The 14,969-nt window shown below is 33.1% G+C and overlaps 1 protein-coding gene across 1 annotated transcript; it reads left to right on the top strand.

The window, feature by feature from the left end:
• Positions 1-11,057: 11,057 nt before the first annotated feature.
• On the top strand, positions 11,058-13,686 carry LOC120080855 (sugar transport protein 10-like). The gene is made up of 3 exons (XM_039035508.1): positions 11,058-11,933; positions 12,022-12,341; positions 12,433-13,686. Exons 1-3 carry the CDS (start codon positions 11,804-11,806, stop codon positions 13,522-13,524), a joined length of 1,542 nt encoding a protein of 513 aa, XP_038891436.1. The 5' UTR covers positions 11,058-11,803; the 3' UTR covers positions 13,525-13,686.
• The last annotated feature ends 1,283 nt before the right edge of the window (positions 13,687-14,969 follow it).

The raw sequence follows: 14,969 nt of genomic DNA, 5'->3' as shown, positions 1-14,969 counted from the left end.
AACTACAAGACCCTACGAGATTTAAGGCATCAACCTCAACAATCTCTCACTTGTCCTAAAGGTAGTGGGGTGTACAAGATAAATACAAGTACAAACCAATAAACTAGGGCACTAAGGCCCATTACAAAATCTCCCACTTACCCTAGTCTAGCCGCAGTCAGTCCTGTAGACCTATGCTCTGTAGGTGAACCTCAAACACTATAGCCGTGAGAGCCTTTGTAAATGGATCAGCAACGTTGTGCTCTGAAGCTATCTTCGTGACTATCACGTCCCCTCGATAAACAATCTCACAGATGAGATGGTATTTCTACTCTATATGCTTGTCGCGCTTGTGACTCCTAGGCTCCTTGGAATTCACCACAACACCACTATTATCACAATAAAGGGTGATGGGCCTAGACATGTCTGGAACAAATTCCAAATCAGTCAGGAACTTCCTGAGCCAAACGACCTTCTTAACGTGTTATAGTTCTATTTTAGGGACAAGACCGAGAGAGGAGCTGGGAACATAATATTACAAGATGAAATTCACTCATTTTCGATTTTAGGGTAAGTAGATGAGAGAGGTGGAAGAACATAAAATGTGAGCAAATTCACTCGTTCTCGATTTTAGTGGTGACACTATGGATATGACCCGCTTTATAGATGTTACAAATGTTATAAAGTGCTTCAAATGATCTGATCCTGATTATTCATGTGGAGACATGCGAGCGGGGGTATCCTATACAAAGAGTTTGTATAAGATCAGACCACAAAATGATTAGTTTCTTTATATAACGTCGTTGATAATTGAGACTTACATTTCACTAGGATGACCATAGGTGACATGACCTTAATCCTAAGTGAGTTGAGAACTCCTGCCTATGAGGGTGGTTCTTTGATTTGTATAGGTGAGAGTGACTAGATTGCCAACTAAACAAGCCTACCATTTTGGGGATTCGTCTGATTGAAGAGCTGGGAATTCAGCTACACAAGACAGAATTCACTTCTTCCCTGAAGCAGGGGTAAGTAGGTAAATTTCTCCTTGTTAATTTTGGGTCTTGAATATAGTGGCCACACCCTCTCTTGGGAAGAGAGGGCTCAGGCATAGTGGGATTATGACTTATTGTTCATTAGAGAAATTAATGGTACTAAAGAAGTTAGATGTAACTACAGGGGGAAAACGGTAAATTGGCCCAGCTGTACTTACGAGTGATTTGTGAAGGGTCATCGTAATATTGATTGATTATATCCAATGGAACAGAAATATATCTGTAGTACGAAGAGTGCAACTGTCGATCTTTAGTGGAGTGCCCGACAGTTAACGATTGGTGGATATCGTGATTAAAGAGTTTAGTAAGTTATTCACGTACCATTGTACAGGTCCATAAGGTCCCCTTGGTAGCTCAATGGGTTCAAGTTGAGAATCAAATTAACAAGAGAAAATTTGATTATATATGATATAATTAAATTGATTCAATTATATATGATATAATTGATATGATGTATTTGATACATTATTTGATTGGAGGAATTAATATAAATATGATTTATATTAAATGCCATAAAAGAGAAAAAGAACTATAGTTTATGTGTTTCATATGATGAAATATTAAAACTCTAGGTTATAAACATAATATGATAAGTTAGTTATTATATTTATTTATAATATATTAATTATGAGATAATTAATATTATTCTTTTTCTCAATAACCGACTTGAGTGGGAGGTTATTTACAGTTTTATGGCTAACTGTTGGATAAAGATGAAAACAGTTTTCATTTTTTCATAACACACGCTACAAGCATCAAGTAATCAAATTACTTGTAGAGAGAGTAAACGATAGACATTGAGTATTCTATACGATAGTTACTCGTTGCTAAACGATCGAGTAGCAAGTCTATACGATAGGCTTATTCTTACTACACGATTACGATAGACTTCTCCTTCTTCTGTCGCATAGTCGATCGTTTACCACCTCCATCCCTCTATCCAAAGTCATACAGAGCTCACAACTCCTGGATTCTCACACCGAGAATACCAAGGTAACTCTTGTAGTGGCGTCTTGTTTACTTGTTGGTTATCGAGGATCGAGTTCAACTCATTGGTGATCGAGGATCTTCCAGTTGTTCGTTGAGATCGATTTTAGATCGTTATGTTCAAGTTCGTGCTATTGGACGCATTGCTGAACGATCGAGGGATACTTGAAGAAATGGTTCTTCAAAGGTATTGCATACTCGATCCCTTGTTTGTTCTTTAAGAAGCATGCTACAATTTAGTCTTTATTCATAATCGTTTCCGTTAGACTGTAAATGTATGTATTCTTTCTCAATGGAGTTTGGAACGATCTGCTTCCATTCACTGGTTCTCTATCTTAGAGTTCCTTCAATTACATGAGTACTTGAACTTTATATGGAGACATAAAAGTGTATCAGGTTCGAGTAAATAGTCAAAATGATCTATAGTAAATAATGTTGGGTGCCTTATTCTGGTAACACTATTGGATGCGTCCCACTATGTAATTGTTACAAGGAGTTACAAAGTGCTATAGACGATGTGATCCTAATTCGTACATGTTATGACATGAGGAGTAGGGGCATCCTGTGCAATGGGTTTGTGCAAGATCGGACCACGAAATTAGTCACTCTTACTTTGTCATTTTTTAAGACTGACTATTTCAAATCGTTGACCTAGGTAACTTGACCTTAATCCTGAGCTAACTATGAACTCCTGTTTATTCAAGATTATCCTTAGGTTTGCATAGGTAAGGGTTGGCTCAATAGCGTCAGCTCAATAAACCTCCATTTCAGGGGTGAGAATGAGTAGATAGCTGGGGACATAGATGGAATTCACTCCTACTCGCTTTCAGGGATAGTAGAGAGGTTGTTCCCTTAAGTGCTAACCTCGAGTCTTGAACAAGGGGCCCTACTCTCTCATTGACCCGAGAGGGACTCGGTTTGTTGATTAGATCATAAACCAATTGTTCATTAGAGAATCAATGGAAATTAAGGAACAAGAGGTAATCTCAGGGGTAAAACAGGCATTAGACCCAACCGTTATTACAAACAACCTGTGAAGGGTTAACTTACTAATCATGGTTATATCGAGTGAGGGGAGTGTAACTCTGGGCTTTAGTGTAGTGACCCAGTAGTTAATGAATGGAGGTTAATTCGATGTAAAGAGTTTAGCCAATTAATCTCAGATCGTTGGAGCCCATGATCTATAGGTCTACGAAGTCTCCCTACTAGCTCGTAAATGGATTAGCCTTAGAGTAACGTGATAAGTTAATTTGAAACGTTCAAATTAGAATTAAGAGAATTAGTAATTATATGTGATATAATTACACGTTTAATTTTGGAATTAAATGAAATTGGAGAATCAATTAATTTTTAAATATGATTTAAATATTAAATTCATGAATATGGATTCATGATGGTGGAATTAGTGTTAAATTAATTTAATATTTGATATTAAAGTAATTGAATTAATTAAATTGTTTAATTTATTATTAATTATTAATTTTATAAGAAAATTAATTAATTAATTAATTTTTTAAAATTAATAAAAGTTTTCAATTTTGGAAATCAATTTATAAAAAAAAAAATTTGAAAAAAGATTGAAAACATGGAAAATCCCAAAAATGGGATATCTCCACTTTCAAAAACCATGTAGCTCACTCATTTCCCACTCTTTTCATTGAGTCAATCTCCAAGCATGAGCTCCTCATGCAACAACCTATTTTACATGATGGTTTTGCAATAAATAGAGGAGATTGGGCTGAGAATCGAGCATGCAAACTAATGCACTTCATGAGTTTTTGCTGAAAAGCTTGAGAGGTTGAAGAAGGTGTTCTTTCAAGCTTATTTTGAGTCCCACAACACAATCTAAGACTCCAAGAGAATAGTAGGGAAGACTTTGAGGTGGTTACAAGTAGATTTGGAGAATTGCAGCTAAATTCGAGATTCAAGTGGTTCTACGAAGGTATGTTATGAAACCCTCTTATTAATTTATGAGCATGCTTAATTTATAGCCAAAATTAATGAATTAGAATGCTTATTGATCCTTGTTGCTTGCTGGTATACTCTAACAAATGCAACGGGTAGAGATAGAGAGACTAAATTTGGGGAGAGAAAAACGAACCCATACCGACGACGAACTGCTGAAGGAGGCACAGCGGCTGCTGAGCGGCGCAGATCTGATGCACGACTGGGCATGTGCGGCAAAGCTTCGGCTGGGCATCAGCGGTGTGAGGCTAGGCTGGCATTTGGCTTGGTCCCGGTGGCCACCTTCAATGGTGCTGACGAGGGCACGCAAATGGCGGCGCCAGCTTCGACAGAGATAGGGTGCGGCGGCTGGCTTTAGCTAGGGGAAGGAGAGGGACGCAAGGAGGAAAGAAGAAAAATCGGGCAGGGGGGGTGTGGTTTGCGTGCGAGAGAGAAGGAAAAGGGATTCTAAAATAAATAAATGAACAAATAAAATTTAATAAAAATATAATTTTATCTTATTCTAAACTATTTTATTTTATCCTTTCTTCCATACAAATATATAAATATGACTATATCTATTTCTAAAACTCTTCCCTTTTTCTCTTCAAATTCCAATCAAATTATATTTTCCAAATTTAAATTAAATTCTCGATATTAACTAAAAATTAACTTATTCAAAATTAAATTAGTTGCGACATAAGTCCAAATCTTCCCTTTAAACAAAACTGAATTTCAAAAATAATAAAATCGTCCTCAAATTTTGTGAAAATACAAAATTCAAATTATGAAAAGTTCGGGATGTTACATTAGAAGAGCAAAAGCTGATATTTGGAGTTTTGATCTTCAGATCTTCAGAAGAGTTACACTTTTCACAACTTTACTCTTTTGATTTTCAAAGCTTCGAGAGAGTTATGTTCTTCAGATCTTCAAAAGTTCAACATTTAGATCTTAATAGCTTTTAAGCTTTCGTCTTCAGAATTTCAAAGGTTCAAGTTTCGATCTTTTGAGCTTCAAAGCTTTAGTCTTTCGCATCCCCTTTAAATGAAAGACAAAGCCTCTATTTATAGAGTTCTTACGAGGTCATGGAATAAATTATTTGGATGAAGAAGGAAGAACAAGATGTCTTTGTTCAAATTGTGGAAATATTAATTGGAATAAATTAGATGACATAGACAAACATTTATATAAATATGACATGTCTCCAACTTATAGCTGATGGATATTCCATGGAAACATGGTTGATCTTTCTCCATTTTTAAGGTCTAATTCAAGGTTTCTAGGTTCAACATTTTCAGATTCAGTTGAAAGTAGAGAAGACAATGAAAATCTCAAAGCAAACAATAAACGTAGAAATATTGTGGAAGATGAGATGCTAGAAATGACTCATGATTTGCATGGTTCAATTTTTGAAAAAACTAAAAGAGAATTGAAATTGTTATATGGGACATCGTCGATATCTACTTTTAACATATGCATGGTGTAGAAATAGGTAATATGATGGAAAGCAAGAAATGCGAACAACTCTGAGTATATTCTCTGGACAAGATATTATATATCAATTGAATACAATAAGTTTTCCTATACTCAACAAGAATCCTGCAAGACTTAATAAGAAACGAAAAAAGGATAATAGTGAGCATAATTGGACTAAAAGAAGCATTTTTTTCCATATTCCGTATTGGCAAAACCTTAAACTAAGTCATAAACTTGATGTGATGCATGATGAGAAAAACCTATGAGATAATTTGGTGGATACCATATTGAATATCGGAGGGAAGACTAAAGATACCATTAAAGCTTGTGAAGATTTAGCTAACTTGATTATAAGAAATGAGCTTCACATACAAGAAATAGGAAGAAATTATTGGCCCAAAAGGTTGCATTGTGATATATCTGATGATTTGTATGCCCTTGCTTGTGGTCCGAATGAGTGGCAAGAGATTCATATTGGAACTGATTATGTGATCGATGGAAAGAAAAGACTTTAAACGTATTTCTGAAGCAAATACTAAAGCTCGAACCACTCTTCCATTCACTCATAGAGGTGGCATTGTGACGTTTTTCCATCATAAGAAAAGAAAGGTATATAACTCATTTTTATATCCATAATAAATATTTCTTATACTGTAACTTTGGTCAAAACATGCAGGAATTAGAAGACGGTAAGAAGTTAAGTGATATTGAATTATTTTAGCTCACTCATTCTAATACAAAGAAGGGAAGGGTGAATGAGACAAAAAATATTTTGCAAGTAAAATTTTATGTTTATATAGTTTCTTTCTTATTTTACACCAGATTAATACTATTATATAATTATTTCATAAGATGAAATGATGACATTAAAAATTATCTCAGAAGAAGTGGATGCACTTATGGAAGATAGAGAAATCTGCGAATGAGTGTTGGGTAAACGGTCGGGGCATGTGAAGGGCAAAAGTTGGGGACCAAGACCAAGAAATGCTAGGAATGATGCAAGTTACCAAAATGCTAAAGAAACAGATACTCAAGTTGCACACTTGCAAAGTATAGTTGAATCACAACAAGCCATGATTGAAGAAATCTTAAGAAGGTTGGCAACTCAAGAAGAGACATCTAACACGGAAAGGAGTTCGAAACAGTCTAATCGAAATTAAAATGTAATATTATATGACGTTCTTCTTACAACTCTAGTTTGTTAAAGTGTTGGATTATATTAAGTGTTGAAATGCTTCGACTATCATGCAGTTATAGTAATCTTTATATTTTGATTGGTTTCATGTGTTCTCTCTCTCTCTTTCTCTTGAAACTAGGAATTTAGAAGTATTTTGGTGTTTGTAGAAGATATTTGTGCTTTTCAACTCCTCTCCCAATTTATGATAGTATTTTGATAGTCCTTTTAATATGAAGTTGATTGGCTTTACTTTTCGTTGATAAAAGTGATCATGGCTTCTATTTGAAAATGAGCTAATTTGATTCTAGGTTAGTGAGTTTTGTTTAGTTTGCAATGTTGAGCATGATTTTCATATAGTTTGTGAGAAATTGGGTCGTAAGTATTTTTCCCTAGATGCTTTTTTCATTAAGAGTTTTTTCTTTGGTTCCGGATTGGCTTCATGTGTTCTCTCTTTCTCTTTCTCTTGAAACTAGGAATTTGGAAGTGTTTGAGTGTTCATAGAAGATGATTGTGCTTTTAAGTGTTTGTTCGTTTTGATTTTAGTGTTTGTCTCTAGATGCTTTCGTCATTAGGAGTTTTTGCTTTGATTCTAGATTGGTTTCACACATTTGTTCATTGTTTGTCATTCTCATGAATATAATTATGTCCTCTACTTCAATTCTTTATTATAATGTGCTTATATACTTTATTTTTCTTATTTTCCAGAAATTATCTCTCCATGGTCTCAACACGAGATTTCACAGAGCTCGATTTAGATGGAAATGCAAAGAATTTAGGTTCATATTTTATTATTTTGTTTCAAACCGGCCTCTTATAGCTAGCTAATGTTGGATATAACTTGGGATCATTTAGGAAATGGTCATACTAATTTTGTTATGTATTGTTTGCCATCCATACTTATGATCAAGTTGATATTATTTTGTTTTGTTTCAATGATAGTGTTATGATATTGGGAATGTGTATATTTTCATTTATAACTTTTTGTTTTAATATAAAATGATTAGTTAATAATTTAGGTTCAAGAGATGATTACATTTTAAATTTTGTAACAAGTTCACATATTAAATTAGGTATTATTTTTTTTAACTAATAAAACAATTTTAGTAACGTGTCAGTAAATCATAGTTTTTTTTTTTTTTAAGTAGCTTGAAATTTATAATGACACAAAGTACAACTTTTATTGACACTTACCTATAACGCAAAAGATGCTTGCAATGATCAACCATTCACATTTAGCAACAACCTTATACGTTGTCAAAACTTAACCTTTAGAAACAAAATTGTCATGTCACTATATAACACAAATAGCGACAAAATGTATGTTGCTAAAAGTAAGTTTTTAGTAACGCGTAAGTGTTAGTAAAAGTCACGTTTTAGTGGTGCACAGTGAATGTGTCACAGAAACTTTCGACTACGCGGCTACTCTGATGTCCACAGCAACATGTGTGAAAACGTTGGTAATACTTTCAGTGGCGTGTTTTGGCTTTCAGCAACGTATTTTTCTTGTCACTGAAAGTTACTTTTCTTGTAGTGCCAAATTTGGGCTTAAATCAGGTTATCTTTTAGGATATTTGTAATACATAGTAGAATAAAAGAAAAAATCTAAAAATATGTTACATCTTTAAAATATTTGCAAATATGGATGAATTGATTAGTCAATCTTTGAATTTTTTTTTTATTTCTAATTTTGCCCTCCCTTGTTTTATCTTGTTGTATACCTTCTTTTTTTAGTCTTTTTATTTTCTTTATTTTCTCCAACTTTTGCTTCTTCCCTCCCTTTTTTCATTTTCTTTTTAATCTTTTTATTTTCTTTATTTTCTTTGATTTTTGCTTCCTCCCTTCCTTTTTTCATATTCTTTTCTTTCTAAGTTTTTGCTTCTTCTCTTTTCTTTTTTAATTTTATTATTTCCTTTATCCGATTTTTACTTCTTTCCTTTATTTTTTATTTTCTTTCATTTTCTTCTTTTTCTCTTTCTTTTTCTTTCCTTTATTTTTTATTTTCTTTCATTTCCTTCTTTTTTTTTTCCTTTCTTTTTTCTTTCTTTTTTAATTTTCTTTTCTTTCTTTGGTTTTTGCTTATTTATTTTTTTATTTTTATTTTCTTTCTTCGGTTTTTGCTTATTTTTTTATTTATTTTTATTTTCTTTCCTTTCTCTGATTTTTACTTCTTCCTTTTTCTTTTTTTTATTATTCTATTTCTTTTCTTTCTCTTATTGTTTGCTTCTTTCCTTTCTTTTTCTTTTTTTTTTTTTAATTTTTCTTTCCTTTTTTTCTATTTAATTTTCTTTCATTTCTTCAGTTTTTGTTTCTTCTCTTTCTCTTATTTTTTTTTATTTTTCTTTCCTTTATTTGAATTCTTTCTTCTTCCTTTTTTTCACAAGAATTATGATGCTGAATTGTGTACCCAAGGCTTGAAAGTATTCAATTCATAAGTGATTTAACACCAACAAGTCAATCATTAAGTTTGATTATTATAACAAATAATAAATATAAATAGCAAATGAAAGTCTATCGGTTATAGACATTAATATTTTTTATCATTAATAGCTTAATCTTTGATTATATTTTCATAGTTAATAACCACTTATAGAAATCTATCATTGATAGCCAAATTAGTGAATTTAATTAATAAAGTTGAATAACGAACTAAAATGTAAGTGGAATGCCTAGAAGTTATCACTAATAGCATGTTTATCATGTTTATCAGTGATAAAAGCTATCATCGAAAAGAAAAGGGACTTATAAATATTTGGGAAGGACAAGAAAGGGGCAAAAAGGTATTCAATGACTATGATTGATAGAAGCTACTACTTATAGCATGTTACTAGTGACATAAGCTAATACCAATAGCACGTTATCGGTGATAGAAGCTACCACTGATAGCACGTTATCGGTGATAGAGAACTATCACTGATAGCATGATATCAGTGAGATCATTGATAGCATCTTATCAGTGATGTTTATCAGTGAAAGAAGTTATCACTGATAACTACAATATGAGTGATGTTAGTGATATCGGTGATAGAACTTAGGTGATATTTATATATTGAGTTTTTTTCAAAGGTGATAACCAGTTATAGAAGTCTATCATTGATAGCCTTAAATGTTAATATTTCAATGTTGATTCTAATTGATGAAAGTCTATCAGTGATAGCGACTGATAGCTGTTATCAGTGATAGCCATGATAAAAGATTATTAGTGATAGCTACTGTGGTAATCAAAGTTGTTGGTATTCTTTCAAAGTTGATCACTATTTATAAATCTATCATTGATAGTCATTGATAGCAGCTATTAGTGGCTATTACTAATAGCTGCTATCAGTGATAGCTTTTAATTTGAGAAAACTGGGAAGAAACGAGCAAAATGGTGGCCAGGCATGAGTTTTTTAGTCTTTTACCATTTTTTGATCTATGTATGCAATTATTTTATCCTTATACTACATATTCTATTATTTTGGGTTTGAATTCTATTTATGCAACTAGCCCTATCTTTTGACCCCATCATTTGGATTTGGGCTTGGACAAAAATTGGGCTTGAACTCAATCCTTTAGTTGACCTAACTTTGCACCATGGACTTGAATTAGATTGCAGCTTGGATCCAATATGATTTATCGTTCATGCCAAGTTGGACTATTGACCAAATAACTAATCGTTCTTAATCACTATTGAATTTGATCAAGAAATTTGATTGGTCGAAATTTCTCCAAGATAATTTAATTTTAGAGAAAGTCCGAACATGTTTAAAATTTATATTTTAGACAAAAGAATTGAAATTTCAAAGAAACACTTGAAAAGGTTTAGAGTTAGGAGAAGTGTATACGAGACTCAATGAACCCTTTATACCCAATTAGTTTAGAATTTGGAAAATTAAGATCCATTTGATAACCATTTCATGTTTAGTTTTTGGTTTTTGAAAATTAAGCTTATTTCCTTCCCATTTCTTACAATAATTTGTATATTTATCAAGTACAATGATTGAATTCTTAGCCAAATTCTAAAAACAAAAACAAGTTTTTAAAAGCTACATTTTTTAGTTTTCAAAATTTTGCTTGTTTTATTATATCATTGGTAAAAAGTAGATAACAAAAGAAGAAATTTGGAGATAAAAGTAGTCTCTATAGGCTTAATTTTTTGAAACAAAAAAAAAACTAAATGTTTACTAAACGAGACCTAAACTTATAATTTTATATCCTTTGTTTTTCAAGCCAATGTTTTGTTTTGTTTTTCTTTTTGGGTAGGGAAGTACAAGTAAGGTTATGGATATATAAACCTCAAGAGGACTTGAGAAGTATATGTGAATACTGTGATTTTCATTAACAGTGTAATTCATTTGAATAATATAATATTAAGATAATTCAAATTTTATACTGGATAGGACATCAACTAAGGGATAAGAACAATGGTAAATAAATTGAACAACTTTAATTACCATAATTGGCCTAAAAGATAAGTTGAATTTGGACTGAACAAATCTGTTAAATTAATCTGAAGGAAAAGAAAAATAATAATAATAATGAGTAAATATGTGATAAGATAAATGTCCCAAGAATAGGAAAAGTTGGAAAAGTAGTCATGTGTTGAAAGGAATAGAATCCACATGAATTTCCCTGAAAAATAGAGGGTAAAATGAATAGGAAAAAGTTTTCTTAGTTAAGAGTGAGGAAAGAAGGGGGGAAACCCTAATTTAAGGATAATATTGTTGAACAGATCAAAGGATGAGAAAAATAGGGAAAATGCTAAAAATGGGGTATTAAAATGGGTATATAAGCACCCAACTGAGGAATGGGAAAATCAAGCTCCAGGGAGAAGTTGAGAATAAAATCAAGCCTCTTTATTCTTTTCTGATAGAATGACATAACAAGGGATTTACATTTTTATTTTGTATTAATTCTTTCTCTTTTGTCTCAGTGGATGTAAGGGCCTATCAGTTTCTTATATATATATATATGTATATATATACTAGACTACTTAGTTACTAGTTGTGTATATATATATATATATGAACCTCTGTTTCTGAAAGGCCCCCATATAATCCACTGGTGAAATCTTTTCTATTCAATTACCCATCTCATATTTTGAAAGAATTGATATAAAGAAACATATTTTATCACAGAGATTATTGTATCTATCTGTAATCCCAATTAATCCCTTACATTTTACAAGGAAAGGAAAAAAAAGAATAATAAGATGGCTGGAGGAGGAATTGTTGTTCAAGGAGGAAGGAATTATGAGGGAGGAATCACTGGTTTTGTCATCGTCACCTGTTTGGTGGCTGCCATGGGAGGCCTTCTCTTTGGTTATGATCTTGGAGTTTCAGGTTTGTTTCTTTGTTTTGTTCTTAATCTTATGTATTTTAAGGATTTCGTTTTCTAAAACTTAGTTCTGGGATGTTTTGGTTTTGGCAGGTGGGGTTACTTCAATGCCAAGTTTCTTGAATGAATTTTTCCCATCTGTTGTGAAGAAGATGAAGGGTGCCCATGAAAGTGAGTACTGTAAATTTGACAGTGAACTCCTAACTTTGTTTACCTCTTCTCTATACCTTGCTGCTCTCGTGGCTTCCTTCGCCGCCTCCGTCGTGACCCGCAAGTTTGGGCGGAAACCGTCCATGTTTTTTGGGGGTTTTTCCTTCTTAATTGGCTCCATTCTTAATGGTGTTGCTAATAGCATTGCTCTGCTCATCATTGGTCGATTGTTGCTTGGTGTTGGCGTTGGATTTGCCAATCAGGTATGCTGTGAGTGTGAATATATCGATATAGTTATAGTTAAAAGACAATGAATGTGTAATGAAAATGAATCGATTGTTTGTCTGTGTGCAGTCTGTGCCAGTTTACCTTTCTGAAATGGCACCAGCCAAACTCAGAGGTGCTCTGAACATGGGCTTCCAAATGGCCATCACAATCGGCATCTTGGTGGCCAGTCTTGTCAATGTCGGTACAGCCAAAATCGAAGGCGGATGGGGATGGAGAGTCTCACTCGCTCTCGCCGCAGTCCCCGCCGTGATGATGACTGTCGGAGCCGTCTTCCTTCCCGATACTCCTAACTCCATTCTCGAAAGAGGGTTCACAGAGAAGGCCAAGGCAATGCTCCAGAAAGTTCGCGGTACCGACAATGTGGAAGAGGAGTTCCAAGACCTATTGGATGCTAGTGAAGCAGCAAAGAAAATAGATCATCCATGGACAAACATAATGAAGCCACAATACAGACCTCAGCTCGTGATGTGCACTATGATCCCATTCTTCCAGCAACTCACCGGCATCAACGTGATCATGTTCTACGCTCCTGTTCTTTTCATGACTCTAGGATTCGGCGACGATGCATCTCTAATCTCCGCCGTCATCAGCGGTGGCGTCAACGTCCTGGCAACCTTAGTCTCAATCTTCACAGTGGACAAATTCGGGCGAAGAATCCTGTTCCTGGAAGGGGGAGTACAGATGTTCATCTGCCAAATCCTGGTGGGAACCCTAATTGGCGTCAAATTCGGACTCAACGGAGACGGAACCCTATCGAAATTCGATGCAAACCTGATTCTATTCCTGGTGTGCACATACGTAGCGGCATTCGCCTGGTCATGGGGACCATTAGGTTGGTTAGTACCAAGTGAAATCTGCCCGCTGGAAATCCGATCTGCAGGACAAGCAATTAACGTATCAGTGAACATGTTCTTCACCTTCATCATCGCTCAGGTGTTCTTGGCGATGCTCTGCCATATGAAATTCGGACTGTTCTACTTCTTCGGAGGGTTTGTGTTGATAATGACGGTGTTCATCTATTTCTTCTTGCCGGAGACCAAGAATGTGCCGATCGAAGAGATGAACAGAGTGTGGAAGGCGCATTGGTTCTGGGGCAAGTACATTCCCGACGAGGCGGTCATCGGCGGCCATGTTGAGAAGCACGGTGGCGATGTTTGAGGAAACCTTCCCAAAACAAAAATAAATTTAAAAAAGAAAAAGAAGAAAAGGAGAAAAACAAGCTATTTTATAAATATCAAGTATTTATTTAAACGTTTAGCCTCGTGTATTTCTTTATTCATGTTTCTGTTTCATGGGGCGCTTGTTTTTCTCACTGTACATTCCAACTATCTTAAAAAATATTTATATTATGTATTTATCTAATTAATCTTCCTTCTTCTCTCTTTCATATGCCTTCTATTATCCTTCTATAATTCCTATTATTCTACTTATATTAGAACTTCTACAATTTCAAAATATAAAATCCTTTGTAATTCTAATCTCTTTTTTTAAAAAAAATTTAACACCGTATTAAGTCTATTATAAATTTAGATTTCTGTTTTTTTAATTTTTTTTATAAACATTAATTAAATATATATGTTATAAAATTTTTAATTGATCACGTCAAATTAATAATGTTTTTCCAAATGAAAAAATCAATTAAAAAAGTTTGTGTTTATTTTTTAAATTGCCAAAGGGGATGATTTTAAAATAAAGTATGATGTTAATTCAATTAGAATTAGCTTGAGCTATCTAATATTTAATCTAAACTCTCTTCATTGCAACAATATTATTACAGGAAAAATCATATGATTATTTTAGAACTTGACTTAACATAATAAATTAAGGAAAAGTTAGTCCCCAAGTTTTTTTTTTTATTATTATTATTTTTATAACTATTATTAGTCCCCAAGCTTTGAATAATATATTGGTGTGGTCCTTAAATTCTAAAAATGTACATTTTTAGTTTGGATTTTTAAGAATAAGTGCATTTGGTCTATAAATTTTTAAAATGTAATTTTTTAATCCCTAAATTTTTAAGAATAGGTTTAAAAATGTCCTTGAAGTATTTTTTTTAATAATGATATGATATTTAAAATTATGAAATATTTTTAAAAAATAATTGTAGAGAGAAGAATTAATTTTTTTTTTAAATTGTTTTTCTCATTTAAAATGTCATAAAGTTATTTAAAATAATGATAACATTTTATTTTAGAGAACTTCTAAACCTATTCTAAAACTTCGGGGCTAAAAAAATTCATATTGAAAACTTAAAAGACCAAATGTGCAAATGAAATAACAATTTATTTTATTAATAAACAATGTTTATAATTAAAACAACGAGACTTGGGGGAAGAATTAGGACATTAATCCAATAAGCTATACTAGATATAATTCACTCATTCCCGTCCTTAGGGGTAAGTAGATGAATTGCTCTGTTATAGCCTTATTTCGGGTCTTGAACAGTGAGACCTCACCCTCTCACTGGCCCGAGAGAGATTATTATTATTGTTGACCATAAACTATTTGTTCATTAGAGGATTGTATTTGATCCAGCTGTAATTACGAGCGACTCGTGAAGGGTCGACTTATTGTTGATTGGTTATATCCATAGACACAAAAAT

This window comes from Benincasa hispida, chromosome 7, assembly GCF_009727055.1.
Source record: "Benincasa hispida cultivar B227 chromosome 7, ASM972705v1, whole genome shotgun sequence".
NCBI lineage: Eukaryota > Viridiplantae > Streptophyta > Magnoliopsida > Cucurbitales > Cucurbitaceae > Benincasa > Benincasa hispida.
Note: the sequence above shows the minus strand (reverse complement) of the source record. Positions and strands in the feature narration are given on the sequence as shown.